Here is a 21,019-nt window from a genome sequence, read left to right on the forward strand (position 1 = left end):
CGAGAAGCAGGTTGAAGATGACGGGTTAAGACAGTTGTTGTTAAGGCAGTTAGTGAGAGATAACGCAAACGAGGAGTGCAGAAAAATCATAGATGCCTTACCAGGGGATCCTGAGGTAACAGACATGGTCGAAGCCTGCGCTAAGGTGGGATCTGGGAACCAGAGAAGGTCTGCTTTGGCTGCGTTCCTGCAGCCTGTTCACGCATCTTCTGGTCGTGAACCAAAGCAACCAAAACAGGTGAAGAAACGGAAGCGGCCTAAGCCTAGCCAAAAAGAGAACACACCGATCCCCCAGTGCAAAAGGTGTGGCAGGCCAGGGCATTGCACGGGCTACTGTAGATCCCGGACTCATGCCAATGGTCAGCCTTTGTCGGGAAACTTCCGCCGGGGTGCAAGGAGGGGGAATTGCTCTCCGATGCAGTCGCTCCCCCAGAGAGTGGCACAGGTACAGGCACAGGCCTACCCAGCCACCCTAGAGACGGCACCCAGGGATCAGACGGCACCCACGGATCAGACGGGTTTGACGTCCACACCGCAGCCGCAGTCGTCTTAGACTCTAGCGGTATTTATAAGGTTCCCTTGGATGCATATGGACCCTTAGCCCAGGGATCCAGTGCGATGCTGGTGGGAAAACCTGATGTTGCCCATCAAGGAATCTTAGTGCACTCAGGAGTTATTGATGCTGACTTTAAAGGTCAGATTTGCGCTATGGTCTCCACGCAAAAACCCCCTGTAACTATTCCTGAAAAGACCTGCCTTGCTAAATTGGTGCCTTTTAAGTCTTGTGTCCCCAGGATAGAGCAACAAACTCACGAAGATAACGGCAGTGGATCTACGGGACTTCCGCAGGCCTTCTGGACTGCAGACATCTCTGACCAAAGGCCACAGATGACATGTACCCTGATCCTGCCGAACGCCCGTCTGCCCCGGATTCAGCTTCGAGGTTTGATTGATACGGGTGCTGATGTAACTATCATCTCCTTCTCTGCGTGGCCTCCCTCATGGCCTTTAGCCCCGGTGGGATCGGCCATCGCAGGATTAGGAGGATCCACACAGAGCTATCTAAGCGAACGGCCTGTGGTGGTGAAGGACTCAGAGGGGCACACAGCTACAATCAGGCCTTATGTTGCTACCACTTCCCTTAACCTTTGGGGGCGGGATGTGTTGGCAGCTTGGGGTGTACGGATTGGGACAAATTTTTAGCAGGGGTCACTGTGTGTAAGGGCGCACAGCATCCTACACTGCCTTTGCGGTGGTTGACTGACACACCAGTCTTTGAGCCGCAGTGGCCCCTACCAAAAGAGAAGTTAGACGCCCTTCATCAGCTGGTTCAGGAACAGTTGCAACAGGGGCACCTTGAACCTTCTACTAGCCCTTGGAACACTCCTGTTTTCGTAATTAAGAAGAAATCAGGGAAATGGAGGTTATTGCAGGACCTCCGGAAAGTTAATGCAGTAATGGAAGGTATGGGGGCATTGCAACCTGGCATGCCCTCTCCCACCATGATTCCTACGGGGTGGGACATCCTGATCATTGATTTAAAGGATTGTTTTTTCACAATTCCTTTGCATCCTGATGACAAACCAAAATTTGCCTTTCCTGTCCCTGCCATTAACAATGCTGAACCTGCTAAGAGATACCAATGGAAGGTCCTCCCTCAAGGGATGAGGAACAGCCCAATTATCTGTCAGTGGTATGTCGCCCAAGCTTTAGCCGGAGTTCGCAAGCAGTTTCCTGATGCACGCTGCTACCACTACATGGATGATATCCTGGTGGCAGCGTCCACTCGGGACGAGCTGCTGAGAATACAGCCTCAGCTGCTCGCTGCTCTGCATGCCTATGGATTAGAGGTAGCTCCGGAGAAAGTTCAACAGCATCCTCCTTGGAAATATTTAGGAGTGAAAATTTTGGACCAAATTATCCAACGCCAAGAGGTGCAATTCCCGGATTCAATTAAAACCTTGAATGATGCTCAAAAGCTGTTGGGTGTCATCAATTGGTTACGACCTTATTTAGGTCTAACTGCAGAGCAGCTTTCCCCTCTTTTTAATATATTAAAAGGGGACCCTGGTCTGAATTCACCTCGGGAGTTGACTCCGGAAGCGCGGCAAGCGCTGCAGGAGGTCCAACGGGCTGTTTCTGCTCGTCAGGTTTATCGAGTGGATCCCTCCATTGCTATCACTGTTTACATTACTATTCCAGACCTCCATCCTACAGGTATCATTGGCCAGTGGAATGCACAATGGCCTGATCCTTTGCATATCCTAGAATGGGTCTTTTTGCCTCACCAGCCAAAAAGGACGGTGACCACAGTGTTTGAATTGGTCGCTTCTCTGATAATCAAATGCCGTCAACGGTGTTTGCAACTGATGGCTGCGGATCCTGCAGTAATTGTCATTCCGATCTCAAAGGAATACTTTGAGTGGAGCCTCATCCATAGTGCTCCTTTGCAAAGCGCGCTGCAAAACTTTTCAGGGCAGATCACTTACCATCTGCCCAGCCATAAATTACTGCAGCTGGCAAAATCGACCGTACTTTCCTTGCGGCCGAGAAATAGCCGAGTGCCGGTGCAAGGACCCACCGTCTTTACGGATGGTTCAGGGAAAACTGGGAAAGCCATTGTTACCTGGAAGGAGGGATCGGAATGGCAGGTGCTGAAGGAACACGAGTCAGGCTCTGCTCAGTTAGTTGAATTAAGGGCTGTTACCATGGCTTTTCAGCGATTCTCACAGGAACCTTTGAATTTGGTTACTGACTCTGCTTATGTAGCAGATATAACTCAACGCTTAGATTGTTCACTTCTGAAGGAGGTGAACAATGCGGCTCTGTTTTCACTGTTGCAAACCTTGTGGTCTGCGATTCAGGCTCGAGTGCATCCGTATTACATTCTGCACATTCGAAGCCACACCAATTTACCAGGGTTTCTAACAGAAGGCAATGCCAGGGCTGACATGCTGGCCAACCCTGCGTGGGTAGGGCCTCAGCCTGACAAAATTGCACAAGCCAAGGCATCGCACGGTTTCTTCCATCAAAGTGCACATACCCTGCAGAAGCAGTTCCATTTAACGCCAACCGAGGCGCGCGACATTGTCAGCGCTTGTGCTGACTGTCACGGACTCGCTGCGCCTTTGCCAGCCGGGGTAAACCCCAGAGGGCTAAAAGCCTTGCAGATTTGGCAAACGGATGTAACTCACATCCCAGAATTTGGTCGGCTGAAATATGTGCACGTGTCTATTGACACTTTCTCCTCGGCTATGTGGGCTACTGCTCACACTGGAGAGAAGGGCCGTGATGTCATTGCCCATTGGAAATTGGCTTTCTCAGTCCTGGGCGTGCCAGCTTCTGTGAAAACCGATAATGGTCCTGCCTACGCCTCGGAGAAGACGCGGCAGTTTTTACACCTATGGGGTGTAGACCATACCTTTGGTATCCCACATTCTCCTACTGGCCAAGCCATTGTCGAACGCGCTCATGGTACCTTGAAGCGTGTTTTGGACAAACAGAAAAGGGGAATGCATGGAGAAACCCCACAGAGCCGACTAGCAAAAGCTTTGTATACAATTAATCACCTTACAGTACCACAAAATTCAAATAATCCTGTTATTCTGAATCATTTTCTCTCATTGCAGTCTGCAGGCGACAGACAGCTGCCCCGGGCAAAAGTCTGGGTACGGAATTTACTCACTAACCAATGGGAAGGCCCACATGAGCTTATCGTTTGGGGTCGTGGGTATGCTTGCGTTTCCACAGATACTGGAGTACAGTGGCTACCTTCAAAATGCGTTCGCCCTGACCTGCGGCACCAGAGGCAGAACAGGCAACCTCCAAATGATGACCAGAACGCCAACCATCCAAATGGCGACCAGAATGTAGATCATCAGCCTAATGACTCTTCTGATGATGACCAGGATGTCAACCATCAGGCAGATGGTCCTTCTACAAGCAGAGACTGGGATGGTCCTTCCACAAGCAGAGACTGAATTTTAAATTTCTTGTTATGGAGTCAGATAGTTAAAGCCTTAAGGACATTTTTAGAATTAATAACTGATGTAGATTTCTATTTAGGATTAATAGTAGAGTTGTTATCTTATAAAACAAAAAGGGGGAATTGTAGGTACAAAAATGCTGTTAGTGAGGATCTTCTTGTTATTTTTCTAAGTCCGTGAGAGACTTTTCTCTCTCACAGAAGAGGTAGCAGGGAATGTAAACAACCAAGCCACCTGCAACCTTGGAAAGTCTTGTTTATGGTATAGTAGAAAATATTTTGATAATGGATGTTTTAGGATTTTGGCCAATCACCCCCAAGGGGTGGCTGGTCCTTTGTCCAATTAGACTATGAAGAAAAAAGTCTATAAAAGAGTTTGTAAAATAATTAAATAAATCAATCTTGCTGCACAATTCCTGCCTGCTGGATCTTCTTCTCCTCCTCCTCCCTATAGCTGCGGGACACGGTGATATACCGTAGGAACCAGGCCTGCGGTAATATCCACCTACTGCCCACAGTGCTCTAAGATGCAGCCTGGGATGCAGCTGGCTTTACAGGCTGCAAGCACACATTGCTGGGTCATGTTAATGTCATCGGCAAACATGCCCCTCCTTGTCTAATTAGGAGCACAAGGCTCAGCACAGAACTTTTGCTCTTTTACTCGTCTAGAGTGCCTAGAGAAACTATAAGCCATAAATGTATATTAAAATGTGTAACAATTGTTACCAGATACAGAGGGGGAAAATTTTCAGAAGCTTTCCTTTCTTGCAGATTACATCAGATAAGAGTCACCTGTATCTCAATCCCATTTAGATAAGGAATCACTCATTTGATGAATACAGCAATGCCAAAATAAACAGCTGAACATTCTTACTGTGCTGCAAAATCTGCAATCTGTATTTCCCTGTTCATTCTCACAGTGGTTCCAAAGAGAGGAAAAACCTGAAATATCCTACTCAAAAGCTGCCTCATGAATCACAAGAGAAGTGTGGTATAATTCTCCAGATTAGAGAGTGAATAAAGTTTAGCAAACAGTTTCACATGTGCGGTTGTGTCAGTAATACCATCTAAATATTTAACGAAAAAACACAATAGGCAGTACAGTTGAAGCCTGACAATTTTTGTTACCCTCTCTGCCATTTGTTCAAAATTAACCTGGGTATTTTCACAAAAACTAGAGTTTGAGCTGGGTGACTATATCCTAAATCAACTGATATGAAAGGATTCTATTTGAAAGATCTACTTAAGCTAGCAGCATATTCCTGACAAACCCAACAAGAACAAGCCGTTCTTCACAAACCCCTTGGAAGGCAGTGAGACTGTCACTAACAGCTAATGATTAATGGAACACATGTCCAGAAGTCTCCTGAAAGAAGGTAATAATAGAAAAAAAAAGAAACAGCAAAACCTCCAACCCTCCTGTCTGCTTTCCACTAAGCAGCACGAAAACAGAGACACAGGGTTGCAGCCTAAGGCATTCCCCAAGTCAACAGACAGTCAGGAACAGCTAAGAAATGGCTCAGTCTCAATGAGCACCTAAACCTCCAGCTATATGGTCTAGAAATTCTTCTTAGAGGCATTCCTCTCTCACAGATAGCTGTTATCCATACAAAACCGTTTTACTGGTAAAACAACATCAATATTTTGGTATTACACAAATTCAGTAGGTAATTGAGCAGAGCCTTGAAAATCAGATTATCAAATGGTCAAAGGAATTATTCTGTCAAGTGGTTCATAAATTATGACATGATGGACTGACACCTCTCTGAATGCTTTTTCTCAATTTCTATGTTACTCCTGTACAAGACTTTTGCACAGCACAATCAATGAAACCTGGCATTTGATGCCCACCTGCTGATTAAACTTGCTTCATTCGGAATCTATCCGAAGACCTATAAAGCTCAGAGAATTGTTTGGAAGCTCATAGGTTTCACTTGCTGCTAGGGAAAGACCAAAAAAGACCAGGTCTCATCAACAACCGCAGGAGGGAAGAAAGGAAAGGAGAAGAGATAGAGAGAAGCTGTATTTCTGCAGAATCACATGTACCAAGCCAAGAAAACTTTGCTGCACAAATCTAGCACCCAAAGCAACAACCACAAATTAATCCCCTAACTGGGTTTTTACAAGGTTCTTACACATTCAGATTCAGTTTTGTGACAAGAAATTCACACACTGATTTCATTTTCCAACTAGAAATAGATTGAGAATTGCATATTATGCTGGAAGCAAATATGCTGCAGTGTTTGCTGTTGTCTCTGATGCTCCAGTCCTGGTTAGCAACCACGAATTCAGAGGGACCACATGGAATAAATACATTTCCCTGTAATCAAGCTTCCACGGACCTACACGATATGGTTAGCAGCAATGTTTTTCACACTTTATTTATTGCAATGAATTCTGTTCACTTGTAGACAGATGTACTGAGAGATATGCTAAAAATCTCTTTTAAAAATTTCAGCAGTCTCATGCTGCAGAACAAAGGCCAGATGAAGCTTTTAAAGACCTACCACTTAAATTCCATCTGCAGGTAGTGGCAAACTAGGGTTGATATGGAAGCACTATGTATGTAAACCTGCAGGCTTGCAGAATGCTCTGAACATAATATAATTCGGAACGGGAGCTGGAAACATGCGTGTGATGAAATATGCTTCCTGTGCATGCACTTCCTGGCTGTTACAGGTGACAAGAATATGAATGTTAAAATTAACTATATCATAATTACTGTAATTTGTACTGAAAGAAGCTGAAGGCTATAATCACATGCTCATATAATAGTATTAAAGGGTTTACACACAAACAGGTGTTCTAAAACTTACTACTTTTTTTTTTCTTTCAATATTTATGGAAAGATGTATTAGTAAGGCTACTAAATTCCCAGGCTAGAAAGTAAAAATTAAGGTCTGTCATTAATTTAGGATTCATACCTCAAAAACTATTTTCTAAATGCTTTTCTACATATAGTTCTGCCACAATACACATGATGGCATTTGCTATTTACAAGCACATCAATGTTGCAAATAGTTTTCATTTTCACCCACGCCCTAGTACACAGTTTCCATAACCAAAAAAAAACCAAAAAGCCCAAAAAAAACCCAACCAAAACAAAACAAAAAAACCCCACCACCTTTTAGACTGTTTATACATTCTTGGTGCTTGGTGTTCGTCCTACGGTTCTCATATTAAATCTGTGAGTCCTATTATATTTTACCATTGTTTAAAACCAAAACTACACTAACATTAGTCTTGACTATTTGGGAAAAAAACCAAACCAAATTTGCTACTTCATATCCAGATACCCAGAAACATCATTCCGGTTCAGCCAAAACCCATTAACAAGCTTATTTCTTCACTGGATCAAATTTTCAAAGAAAAAAACAAATCTTAAAATATTGTTAGAGATCATGCTTACAAAGGACCATATGGTTCCATGAAAGAACCATAACTGAGAATCCATATCCAAATAAACCTGAACTTCTAAAATAATGAGATAGGATTTGCAGCAAGATTTGTACAATCATGTTCAGTATTACAGGCTACACCCTGCTCTCTCTAGTGCATGTAACCTGTGATTTTAAATTGTTTCTTGATCTCAAGAGTTTCTAAACATGAATGTCAGCAATCAACGAATATGTGAATAGATTGGGACTTTGGTCACTGAAGGATCAAGACTTTAGCATAAGCACAGCAGGTTTCAGAACAAAACAATTTTCAATATCATCTGAGGGAAGTTATTTACAGCTATCCTGCTCTATGCTGTTTAAAACTGAACACTAGAAGAATCCAAATATCCATAATTTTGCATTCAATGTGAGCATACTACCTAAAGCTTACATACTAACTAAATATACAGTTACTAATGACAGTAAACTAGAAAATCCAATGGTAAAACCAGCAGTTTCAGGCCAACCAGCTCTGACTTCTGACTTCTGCTGCCAAATTAGATCCTAAGATCCAGGAGCTCACTAGTTACATGGCAACTGGCTTGCCAGCCCTGCAAGCCAAGTACCTCGATCCCAGAAGATTAGCAAAAATTTTGCATTCAATAAAACTCTACAACTGCAGAGTTACAAACCAGAATTGGAGCAGTCAGACACCCAAGACCCCAGCCCAAGCACTGCCCCATGTGCTCTGCACAAGTCTGCTGCCTTATTGCTCCACTCCTGGTTTAATTTCTGCTTGCATTCTTCATTGGAAGGGAGAATTCTGCATGTCTGATGAGATTTTTAAAAATAATTTAATAATTACGTAAGTACACAGAAATTGCCTAATTATCCTTGAGATTCCTAGGGGGGTGGGGAGGGAAGAATAAAAATCCCCAAACTTGCACCAACCATGTCTTGCAAGTTAGTAAAATATTGCATTTCTCTGTCAGTGATCTCTTCCAGAATGCAAGGATGTTCTCCTAAAATTAATGACTTCACCTCAAATTCATCCCCTCTCCATTATCTGTGCTGGCAGTTCACGTTGAAGATTTCTTCCACTTATTACTTATCAAGAGCACCAGATATATGGACCACTTAAAAGGGAATCAGAGATCCTTCCATGGCAGTCACCCAAAAGAGGAATACAGAGGCAAAAGGAAAGGAAAGTGAGATCACTCAGTGGTGGTTCCATAAGCAGTTTATGTCTCTTCATTAATCATTACAAAGCTGAACTACACATGAACAATAAGTAGTAGTAGAAAAGTGTCTAAAATGAACTTAAGAAACTATTACAAAACTGGTGTCTGCTCTATTTTAGTAGCAAACATACACATTATGTGTTGGGTGGTTGTGACCCATGATGAAATAGGTACTGCCTTCATTGAGATGCAAACATTTGTCTTTCTTCACTAAGATGCAAAATACTTTGGATGAAAAATGGACAGACTACTTTTGAGTTTTGAAAAATCTGAAGTATTTCGAAGTATTGAAAAATATTTTTTAAATAAGCTTGCAACAAATGTTTTGATTTCAGTACATTTTTGAAAACATTCACTTAGTACTTTGAAAAATCTGAGAAATATTTTCTGCTCTTTGAATTTCATGCAATTCTTACAGGTTATGACCCATAATTATTTAAAAACTATAAACCATCTCTCTGTGCCTTAGACCCTGAAAGACACAAATATATACTTATATATAGACCTCCATATAGCAAATACAGATACACAAATTATTACATTCTGCTAAATAAGCTAGAAGTCAATAGCTTTGGCACTCCTGCTGAAATCTTCCCTACACATGTATGTCCTTATCTCCATGAATGAATCTATAAACACAAGCATGCCTTGTAGCTTCTCTTTGCCAGCTCTCCAGGGATTTTCTAATATTTTAAGTCAAGAATCACTATTAGCAATAAAAATGCCTCTATGGAAGGTGCTTTCCGTAACAACTTGAAGAGATTTTTATGCACACAGAAACAGCTTTCAAGATGACTGACAGGGAACTCCACAAGCAGAGTTTACAGTGAAAGCCCCACAAAACGTGGAGGCAAGTGGGACACAGGGACTCCCACATGAAGGAGGGAGTTCATAAGCCTTGGATTTGGGTAGGGAAGGACAAATATGAACTGCTTCTCTGCTCTCCTTTGAAAGAGAATAGAGACAAGAAAGTGTTAGGAGAGTGAGGTTTCCCTTTCAGCAAGATGTGGATCAGGAAGGAAAGTTTTCTGCAGAAACCAACACTCTGGTAGTATTCCAAAACCAGTAACTGGTAAGAAAATATGAAGACAGAGAGAAAAATAGGAGAATCTAATTATGGAAGTTCTCACTCCTCTATTGAGAATGAAGAGGCCATTTGCTCCCTTCTCTGACTAATAACAAACAAAAAGCGCATTCACTAGAGAGACTAGTGCAACTGAAAGCCAAGTATGGTCTTAATTAAAACTCCAAAAGTAATAAAATGGTCATTAACAATCTAGCAGTGTAAGAAAGCTAGAGCTGGGCAAATGACAATCATGCAGACCCCCTCAAAAAATAGACACTGTTAAACGCTTGGTAGTTATCTGCCACTGGCCCAATGTCACCTCACTGCAGCTTCTTCAGTCTTTCAGAATTTGCATGTGACACATTTTAGTTAGACATGCAGTTCTCAGCAGCCACTTAATTACATTAGAAAAAACGTGCAGATATATATGACATCTTGTAAGATCAGAAGATATTAGATAAGTTTCTGCTTTTGAAAGAGGTACTTTTTAAAAAAAATCTTCCTAATACATCAGTTTGCCAAGACATCCCTTTGGGAATTCAGTGGCAGGAACATGAAACGCAGGATCAGCAAATTATTAAAATACTGATATAGTAACTCAGAGCTGAGCAACTAATGAGCTGTAAAGTTCACTTCTAAAAGCAGAACACTCATATATTAAACATGTCCACAGTATTTTCACTGTTCATTATAAATATTAATTTAGAGTGGGAAGGTGAACTGTGCAAAATAAAACCCAATCCTGATGGATTCTGATAAGATCCTTTTAAGGATCAAGTTTCTTTGGAATAATACATAGTCACTACAGACACAACTCTGCCAAGTTTGGTATTAAAATGCATTTTAGCACCGTGGTGAATCCTAAATTAGTTCAATGACAGATGAGCACAAGCAGACAGATGAGTTTCAATTTATCAGACAAACTGAACTGCTACTCACATTGCAAAACCACTCCAAAATTACCATAAATTAAAGCTATTTTAAATAAAGGTAAAAATATGGAAAGCTATCAATCATTCACATATGCAACACTGTTAATGAAATCCCTTCAAAGAAAACAAATGCCAAATCTTTACTGCAGGACACAATATTTTGTGTTTCATCCACCACAACATGCTCTTCCCCTCTGATGAACAAGGACACAGTTTGTAGTATTGCTAATGAGCAATATTTTTTTTTGCTAATTGCTAATTGCTAATCTACAAGTAGTTTGTAGAACTGCTAATGAGCAGAAGAAACCCACAGCATATTATGTAGGTCTCTCCTGCCCACAAACCTGCCATTCCTTTGTGATGCTCTAAGGCTCAAAGCAGGAATGAACACAACACAATAGCCTGTACTATGTAAAACAGCGAAGACATCATCAGTGCTGCAAGAGTTTCCAGAACAGGTACTTACATGTCCGTACCTATCTAAAAGCAGTAGCTGACATGATCAAATGCTTACCTTGCTTCTCCTAATCATTAGCATGCTTTGTATTTAGCAAACATGAGTATATTTGAACCTCTCTGACAATTTACTGAAGGTTGTTGTGAAGTGAAAGGTCAGTCAAGGACGGAAAAAGATAGTTGGCAACCTTGTAAGGCTTGGTATTTGCACTGACTTACAGAACTTGTTCACAAGGGAACAGATAGCTTAATAAAACATACTATCATGTGTTTCCTACATGGAAATTAGACACTTATTCATTGGCATAATTAAACCAATAATTCTGGTAATGTAGTAGATGTGAATCCCAGTAAGTTTACCTAAGACACAGACCTATGGCAACACAAGAAGTGTCAATAAGGAACAAACTGGCACATTAAACTAGTGAATGCATTGACCTTGCAAGCAAAACCACAGAGAGAAGATGATAAAAGAAAAGGTGCAAAAGAAATTGCTTCTATATGATACTTACATAGTGAGCAGTGTAGAGAATTTAAAATACAGATAAAATCCACAGGAAAAATATTAACTATTAACAACTTCAGCTGGGAAGACTCCAAGATGAAGAAAACTATGTACCTGTGCTCCAGGCTGGGATCTTTTCCTGTGGTACACTCTCAGATGCTGGACTTTATTTTGAGCTAATAATACTACTCATATTGTCATGGTTCTTCAAACAAACAAATAAATAAGAAAACAACCACTCCGTCCTGTAGCATCAAAAAAAGACTGAAATTGTACTGCCAGTCACAAATGCTTGATTCAAAAAGGTGAAATTATTATCCTTCAGCACATGGGACATTTTAATAGTGGCTTTAAGAACATCAGATTCCTCCTGAATCCAATTACTACTTACAAGAATGAAGCTGATCTCCCTCTGATGCAAGTGTTAAAGAATTCAGTTGTTCCTCAATATACTATCAGAACCAAAATCCAACTCTGAAGAAGACTACTCTAGCACATTTTCCTAAATGGGGAAAATCCGTCTGCACATGGATTCGGGTCGCCCTTTTCCTGGATGACTGCCTGGCTCTTTTTTCTAGTTAGATGCAATTAGGATATTCCTGTTGACAGACTATAACTCTTAACATCCAAGAGGAAATGGCAATTCCTCTTCAAGTAAAAGTATGATACTGATGTTCACAAGTAATATTTTTAAGCATTTGTGGAAAGAGAACATTTCAAATTCCCATTAAAAACTCAATTTTACCTTAAAAACTTCTGTCACTTAAAAAAGATGATGTAGTTTTCTTTTCTCTCTCTCCTTCTTTTTTAGTTTTAAACTTTTTCTTAGGTATTTGCTGCACAGTAGTTTCCCTTTCTGGTTTTCATACTGTTTTGGAATGGGAACAATCTTGAGCCCCAGACCTCAAGGTCTGTTCCATGCTCATTTCATTTTTAGCTTAAAGCATATGTTAATGAAGACCAAGAAAGCATGTGCACAGTATTGCCTGTCTCTCCTTCTTGAACATATTCATATTTTTTAATATACTGCCCATGAATATATGGCCCAGGCTTCTTTACTCTCAAATCAGCGTCACTTTCATTGCTTGAATGATTTATTTCTTCTAATATCCAGGGGAACATGTAGGAAGGAAGAAAAATGTTAATAATTAAAAGTTAGATGTGAAAACTAAGAACTGTAATTCCATAAACACTCACTCCAACGAACTAAAGCTCCATCAGGCACAGCTCCTCATCCTGAACGCCCAGAGTCTCCAAGGCGGTCAGATCAATTTTTCATTTTGTAGAAACTTGAAAGCCACTATTACAAAAGGGTATCTGCGGAGCAATGCTCTTCTTTCAAATGAGAAGTTGTCAGGACAACAGGATCTGACTGCAAAGTATTTTGCAATGAACAACCTCCAGGGAAAAACGCCAGTCAGCAGTAAAGGGAATTTATGGCCAGAAGCAACACACAGAGTCACAGTTTCACTGCAACATCCATCCTGTATTGAGCACCCTTGGATCTTTGAAGTGATGAAGGGCTTGTCAGTCTTACTGGATGCCTGAGAGGAGTCATAGAATCATAATATCATGTGGGTTGGAAGAGACTTTTAAAGTCCATTGAGTGCAACCCCCTGTCAGGAGCAGGGACATCTTCAACTAGATCAGGTTGCTCAGAGTTCCAGATAACCTGCCTCTGAATACACCCGGGGAGGAAGCATCCACTATTTCTCTAGGCAACCTGTGCCATTGTAAAAATTTTCTTTCTTATATTCTGCTCCGAATCTGCCTCCTGCAGTTTAAAACCATTACTCCTTGTCCTACTGCAACAGCCCTGCTGCAAAATCTGTCCCCATCTTTCTAATAAACCCCCTTCAAGAACTGAAAGGCTGCTATAAGGCCTACGTGGAGCTTTCTCTTCTCCAGGCTGAACAATCCCAACTCTCTCAGCCTCTCTCCATAGGCGAGGTGCTCCAGCCATCTGATCAACTTAGTGTCCCTGTTCTGGATCCACTCCAAGAGGTCCATGTCCCTCCCTCCTGTGATGAGGATTCCAGAGCTGGATGGTTGGGTCTCACCAGAGCAGAGGTAGAGAATCACCTCATTAGACCTGCAGGCCACTCTTTTGATGCAGCCCAGGACACAATGGGCTTTCTGGGCTGCGAGTGCACATTGCTGGGTCATGCCCAGCCTCTCATCCACAGCACCCTCAAGTCCTTCTTGGCAGGGCTGCTCTGAATCCCTTCATTCCCCATCCTGTACTCATACCAGGAACTGCCCACACCCAGGTACACTTGGCCTTGTTAAACCTCATGAGATTCCCATGGGCCTATTTTGGGGTTTTAGTTCTCCTCCTGTTCTTCTCTTAAAGGAATTTTCCCCATACATGTTGCCAGGGGGACTAATTACTGGGTGCTTAAGGAAAACAAAGGACCTGGCCACAGGGGGAGGGGTGCATCTCTTTCACCTGGGTTTGTGGGCAGTCAGTTGCCGGCATTTGGATGGAGAGAGAGGCTGCTTCTTCAGCTGCCTTCCTTCTACCGGAGAAACCCTGGGATCCCAAGCCCACCTTCCCTGCCCCGCTGGGGCATTCCCAGGGGATTCCCACCGCAGCTCCTGAGTTTGGATACATCTCGTCTGCCACCCGGGATTTGTGCTCATCCCTGCTGTTCCAGCCTGCTGTTCCCGAGGGTCCGGCCGGACACCGGGGCCAGCTGCTCAGGGGTGTGTGAAGCTTTTGTTCCATCCCTCCCCGGGATCCCAGGGCACCAGTGCCGCGTTCTCCCTGAGCTCGCTCTGGAGCGCCCCCTGCAGCCACGGGGAACCATCGCACCTGCCCTGCTCACCGGGAGCCGCCAGCGCCTCTGCCGGCTGCAACCAGAACTGCACCCCAGGGGAAAGGGCCTGACAGCCGAGAAGGCTGGGCACTGGGTTTGTGATGGTTTGCTGTTACTGCCATAGTTATTGTTGTTTGCTTGACTTGTTATACACATATAGATTTATAATAGTAAAGAACTGTTATTCCTATTTCCCATATCTTTGCCTAAAAGCCCTTGATTTCAAAATTATAATAACTCGGAGGAGAGGGGGGTTGCATCTGCCATTCCAAGAGAGGCTCCTGCCTTCCTTAGCAGACACCTGTCTTTCAAACAAAGACAGCCTATCTCAAATTCACCTAGGTCCCTCTGGATGGCATCCCATCCCTCATGCTTGTGAGCCGCACTCAGCTTGGTGTCATGTGCAAACTTGCTGAGGGTGTGTTTGCTCCTGCTGTGTCAGCTAATGGAGATATTTAACAGCACAGGTCCCAGTACAGAACCCTGAGGGATACCACTTGTCACTGATGTTTGTCTGGACCTTAAGCCATTGACCACCACCTGCTCGATGTGACCATCCAAGTAATTCCTCATCCACCAAATGAAATCCATCTCCTTCCAGTTTAGAGAAAAGCATGTTGTGGGGACCATGTGTCCTGAGGTGGTCCATAACATTATTGTATTCCATATCTATCTGCATCCAAGAATTGTTAGTCTCCTTAAGACTCAGCAGCCAGGGATCTTGTGGGGGGGAGAGGGGGTGTGCTATTGTGGGCTTTTTAAAAATCGGCCCTCCCAGGCAGCTTCTGGTCCTTCGCTGCATGGTATTTGTTTTGCGGGCTGCTTGGTCTTTGCTCAGGCAAAGGTTTTTCTTCTCTTTTTGGGACCTTGTTTTTTTTTCCTGATCTCGGAGAGAGTGCATTTAGCAGGTTTGAGCTGCCTTGGGGCGAGTTCTGCGGGTGTCTGCCGGTCGCCATGGGTGGCCCCACTAGAGCAAGCTGGTCCAAATCGACCAGCTGCCTGCTCCAAGAGAGAAGACTGCAGGAGCAGAGCCTCTCTCTTTCTGGCAGCTTTGGCTTCACAACCGCAGCCACCCATAAAGACTGCATTTTGCAATTAGAAACTGTTTCAAAGAGAATTTGCAAACTCTGCCAGCAGCAAAAAAAGTCAGAGAGTTCCTGGGCAGCCCATGCCAGCACCCACAGATGGGTCCTTTTCCCCCCATCCCACAGCCATAGTGCAGAGCACAGCAACAGCAGCAGAGCTTGTGAACAGCAGGAGGAAGTGGTGGGCACACCCCACATGAGCCAGCAAGTCTTCATCTGCCACTAAAACTGCTTGGTAAAGCTCCTGCCTTCCCAGGAGGGATGCAACAGCATGTTGTTCCTTTGTCCTACAAGCCCGAGGTCATGTGCCATCTCAGAAAGGGTATTTCTGGCATTTCAGGTCTCTCTTTGCTCCAGTGGGGTTGTGAGCTTTTCAGAGTTTGGTATCTAGAAATTATTTACCTTTTTTTCCTTGCCTGTTGGCATTCTGTTTGTTAGTAATGTGTTATTTTTTCACTTATATCTGCTCATATCTTGTTCCTTATTGGTGGGAAGGGATTGGTTGGAATGAAGGGGGGCACATTTCAGAGTGCGCATCTCTTTAAACTGTCTCAAGCCAAGACACCATGTCAAAGGCCTTACAGATCAAAAGAGATGACACCCATAGCTCTTCCCGTGTGCTCCAATATAGCCACTCCACCACAGAGGGTCACTAGATGGGTCAGGAAGGAACTGTGTTGGTGAAGTTGTGCTGGCTGTCAGAAATCACCTCCCTTTTTGAGTAAACATATTTCAAACCACTTTTTTTCAAGTCTCTACCCTTTTCTGTAAAAGAAGTTTTACCAAAACTTACCTCTGGGTACTTCAGTTTTAAAGTTTTATGCAATTCTCGAAAACGACTGTACCGCCGAAATACTGTCCATGTCTCATCCAGGACTGTTATCTAGAACACACAATATAAAAAGAAGAAGCAGAAGTAAACCCAGACAGCACACAACACTAAAACCCATGCAGTATACAAGGTTATACGATTAAAATGGACAATTCTTAATTGTCTTAAATCCATAAACTTTTGTAAGTTTACTTAATTTTTCTTTCATTACAGTGACAGAACTGTACTTAATAAAGAGCACTGATTGCAAAGCAAAAAACACCTGAAGGCATTTATTCCTTATTCCACAGTGGTTTGACAAGACTGTAAACACATCAAAACATCCCCAATCCCCAATCACTTCTTGGTGCAGCTATTTGGCTCTCAGCATTACAATCAGTTCCATTAATGAGTAAGTAACATCCAGAATAAGTGCAGTGTAACCTCTCAATATATTCATACAAATGTATATTCTTATACGTAGATACCGAGAATTAATAATTCACATTTCTTGGACACACAGAGTTCATTACCACATAGAATGGGATTCCACTTTGTAGGGTAAAATATTATACCAGCTTTCAGTAGAAGATATTCCTTTAAGACACTCTTGGTCTGTGTCTTCAATATGGTGATGAACATCCAATTTATACAGGAAGTTTTCTTAAAATCAACATAATTACTCCTGTGAATAGAGTGCATAACAACAGGAGCAAAGAGAGAGGGCAAACAAACCTTAACATCAGTTATTCACAAAGTTCTCACTAGAACTGAGATACCAAACATAATCTGAAATTAGGTGAAATTAAGGACATTTCTAAGTGGGTCATAAAAGTGTGGTAACTAGAGCATTTGATTTTACTGTAGTCTCTGTGCAGCTCTGGTGATCCAAGGCTATCAAGAAGCCAAGCTGCAGAGTGAGCGAACATTATTCTACACTGACTAGCAAAGATGGAGAGAGCCAACTGGCATTGCTTAAAACTGAACACTGCTGCTTTTTGAATGAAATTGGCCTAATATGTGGCATTACCCCTGTCTAGCTATGATTTTATGCAGGAAGATAAAAAATAAGCAATTTCACAAAACACATTTCACAAAGACACAGGCTTTTTAATCTTAAAGTGATTCCTAAAATTAACAAGTAGTTCTCTCACAACTGAGTGTATCAAAAAGTTACGGAGGCAAAGAAAGTTGCAATGGAGTAGGATAACTGAGTAAGAGAAACAGAAATCAGAGCAACAAAGCCAGAGGAAACCAGTGTCCAAGCACCAATGCTACCCCATGCTTGCAACAAACTTATCTCTGGTCCACCCTTCTCCATCCCTGCTGCCTTTGCTGCTGTATACAGAACACGGAAACTAGGAGAAGTGTTTTGAAAACCAGAAATTACTGCATGTTTTATGACAAGAGGAATGAGATTTGGGGTGGGCTTTTTCCTATTTTTACCTTAATTTTAAACTTAAGATGAAAGCAAACAAAACCAGCCTGCTCAAAACTTTTCACAAACATTGTAACATAGGTTCTTGTAGCATGTCACCACAATTAAAACTCATTATTTCTTAAAAAATTTGTCTCATATCACCAGTAAGCTTCACTGCTAACTAGGAGTCATCATCCCTGAAAGTGTTCAAAAAAGGGTGGATATGGCACTTGAGGATGTGGTTTAATGGTGAACATGTCGGTGCTGCTGGGTTGACATTTGGACTTGATGATCTTAAATGTTTTTTCTAACCTTCACAATTCTGTCATTTTAGGACACCTGCACAATGGATGATATTCCCTCAACATATTGTTAACAGTGTCTCAAACTTTACAACTCGGGTTGAACAGACTCAACATTCATAGGCAGGTTTAACTGAAAAAATGAATAACTGTTCAGGAATACACGTTACACTGATCTTGATTAACCAATTAACCATCCTGTTCTGAATAATTAAGGCAGAGGACTGGTGATTTCAAAGTTCCAGTAGACAATGGTCAAGTGTAATAGCTAATCATAAAACAAAGACGTTACATATTGCTGCCTTCTTCTTGCTTTAAGTCTGTCTTTTAATATTAGGAGTTGTGAAAATTTGCTGTGATAATTTCATTTGTATATAATCTTTATTCGAAAGGGACCCCTTTTTTCCCAGGGGTTTTCACACAAGGAGGAGCAACCTAGCACAAAGCATGCTGGACTCCTCCAGCCACACAGCCTGGGGAAGAGCAGGCATGTAATGTTGGCTGTGCATTTGACAGCTGTCTAGGTCATAGGGTGGCACCAAACTTACCCAAATCAAAATGCCTGTGGCCAATTATTTATTAGCTTTCTTCTACAAAGTTTAGTAACGTGTTAGAGATGGACAGGAAGGAAAATGGCAAAGCCATGCATCTGTGCTGCTTGAGAACTGGTTTTTGGTGGCTGGGTTTGACCTGACTTGGTCTGTGTCATCCTCTTTGTTCACTTTGCTTTTCCTTTCCAAATTCTTGTAATGAGACTAGCAGGTAATAGCAAAATTTTATTGTTGTTACAGCTGGTACTATTGAAAAACTAATTTCAATACTAAACAAAGTCTTAACTGGCCCCCAAAGCACAGCAATAATGTTATTAGGACAGATAGAATTAAACTCCACTTGTATAAAGAGAATTACATTGCACCTGGCATAGCAATAGCATTTTTAGAACAGGGACTTTTATTCCTACAACTGATCCAACAAGTTTGAGTTGGGATTATTTTCCCCCATTTAAAAAAAACTGTATGACAGACTATACACTCTGTAGGAATGGGACATATGCAGATGTTTTGAACAACAAATAAAGCAATTTTGAAAAGCCCTTTACTTTTTACATAATTTGCTAATACAGTTAAAATAACTTCTGAACTTCTGTTCTTCTTAAAAGCACAGTTCTTAAGAACAAAAACCGTATGGTTAAGTACATCTGCAAAAGACAGATTTTGGAATATTCTCATCTAGGCACTGCTGTGATCCCAGACGTGCTTCAGAATTGTGGGTTGTTTTGTTTTTCTCATTCAAAGGCACAATTTCCTAGTAAAACCTATAAATCTGAACAGAGATATTACAGTTCTGTCTCTTTATCTTTTCTTATCATGATGATTGAGAGAAAATAACCTAGGAGGCATTTTCAATTGATTCCACTGTAAAGCACATCACAGAACTCGTCCTCTTTCTGCCCCATAGCAACAGAAGTAAAACCATGACTGGGGGAGAAAAAAGCAGTATTCCACCTGATTCTGAAAGAGATTAGAAAAAAACAGGAAATGCCGAATTTCTTTATCTGGGCCAGTTAAACTGTCTACAGTCATCATGAGAACTCATATTTCTTCAAATGGACCTTTTTGAAACTGTTTCTCACACTATGAAAACAGCATCTGAAAAGCTAGAAATTTTCTAAAAATTTCTTATAACCTTTTTCTATTTATTATTGAAGGCATTAATCTGATAAGGTGGACAGAATATTAGACTTTTTACTAATTTAGGCAGTTATGGGGCACACATCATTTTCTTAAAGAACTACTTATCAATGAGAACTGCCTCTGCTTTACTCCCATTCTGCAACAGTTCATCAAACTCAGAAAGAAATTTAAACTAGAAATGCGGACCTTTTGAGCAGATCCAACACAGCATCTGGCTGTACAGAAATGCAACTGGATCTTTAGGAAAGCACTGCTTTAGGGTGCATCTGCCTGCAATGAGGGAAAGCTGAGTAAGAATGAGAAGCCTTATCTACAACTTCCACTATTGACAGAGGATCCCTGCAGGGTTGTGATTCATTCCAGACTTTGTTTCCATCACTTGCTCTCAGGAGACCCTGTTTGTCTTTATGAGAGCTGGAGTTCCACCTTCCCTGTCGCCTTGCTGCTACTTCTGCCATTCATAGGTACTGTCTGCAACCATCAGCACTGTCTGTAACAGATGCCACTGGTTTTATTGATGCAAAATCTCTTCCCACACACTGTTTCTAGCATAGCCTTGTCTGAATATCCTGCATATGAAAGGATATGAAAAAACATGAAAGGAAGGGGAGAATACAGGAATAGTTCTCCGGCATTCTAATTCAGCTCTAACATAAGTACGTTTAGACCTGATTAAGCTATTATTGTTTCATCATGTCTTTAAAGACAACACATAAAACTGTCACTCAAATAGAAGCTTTTTTGGAAATGCATCAATTCATACAGAATACTTGATAGCAGACTAGCACAAACAGCTCCGTGACATATTCCTGCTGCAAAAGCAGGTGCTGTCTTAGCCCTAATAAAGTATCAGTTTCTTCCTGTTTTGAATTCTCTCCAGTCAGTTCTTGTGGGACTCACTCTACATCTTTAATTAGGATCTGTATCCAGTGGAAGAACCTGAGTGGACAGAATATCTTGCTGGCCTGTTCCCATACATGTCTATATCGACAAGATGCTGGACCTGCACTAAAAGAAAATATTGTTGGATAGTATGTTAGGGTTGAAAGACTTATGAACTGACCATGACGCTGCCAAGGAAAGTGGAACTCATTCTCTCTCTTCTGGCATATAAACAAAATAATCTTTACTACTGTTTGTCACAAGAAGAAATTTATATATTTGCTATATACAGAAATTTATTATATCTGTTCCTCTGTACAACAATTTGCAGGATTTAACTACAAACACAATTACTAGAAACATCTGTTGAAGAAAATACCTCTGAGATACCTAAGAGTCACAGTTTTGGGGACAGTCTTAAAATTCAACTCAATCATCACT

The 21,019-nt window shown here is 41.8% G+C and overlaps 1 protein-coding gene across 8 annotated transcripts in view; it reads right to left on the reverse strand.

Moving 5' to 3' along the window:
- KIF16B (kinesin family member 16B) overlaps window positions 1-21,019 on the reverse strand; it is a 167,316-nt gene that overhangs the window by 39,839 nt on the left and 106,458 nt on the right. For all 8 annotated transcript variants that reach the window (XR_005604361.1, XR_005604362.1, XM_039570136.1 and 5 more), the window contains one exon: window positions 16,263-16,352. Coding sequence is in view for 6 of the 8 variants with exons in the window: in XM_039570136.1 (XP_039426070.1) it covers window positions 16,263-16,352 (90 nt within the window). In the remaining 2 variants the exon portion in view is untranslated. The remainder of the gene's footprint in view (window positions 1-16,262; window positions 16,353-21,019) is intronic.

This window comes from Corvus cornix, chromosome 3 (genome assembly GCF_000738735.6).
Source record: "Corvus cornix cornix isolate S_Up_H32 chromosome 3, ASM73873v5, whole genome shotgun sequence".
In the NCBI taxonomy this organism is placed as follows: domain Eukaryota; kingdom Metazoa; phylum Chordata; class Aves; order Passeriformes; family Corvidae; genus Corvus; species Corvus cornix.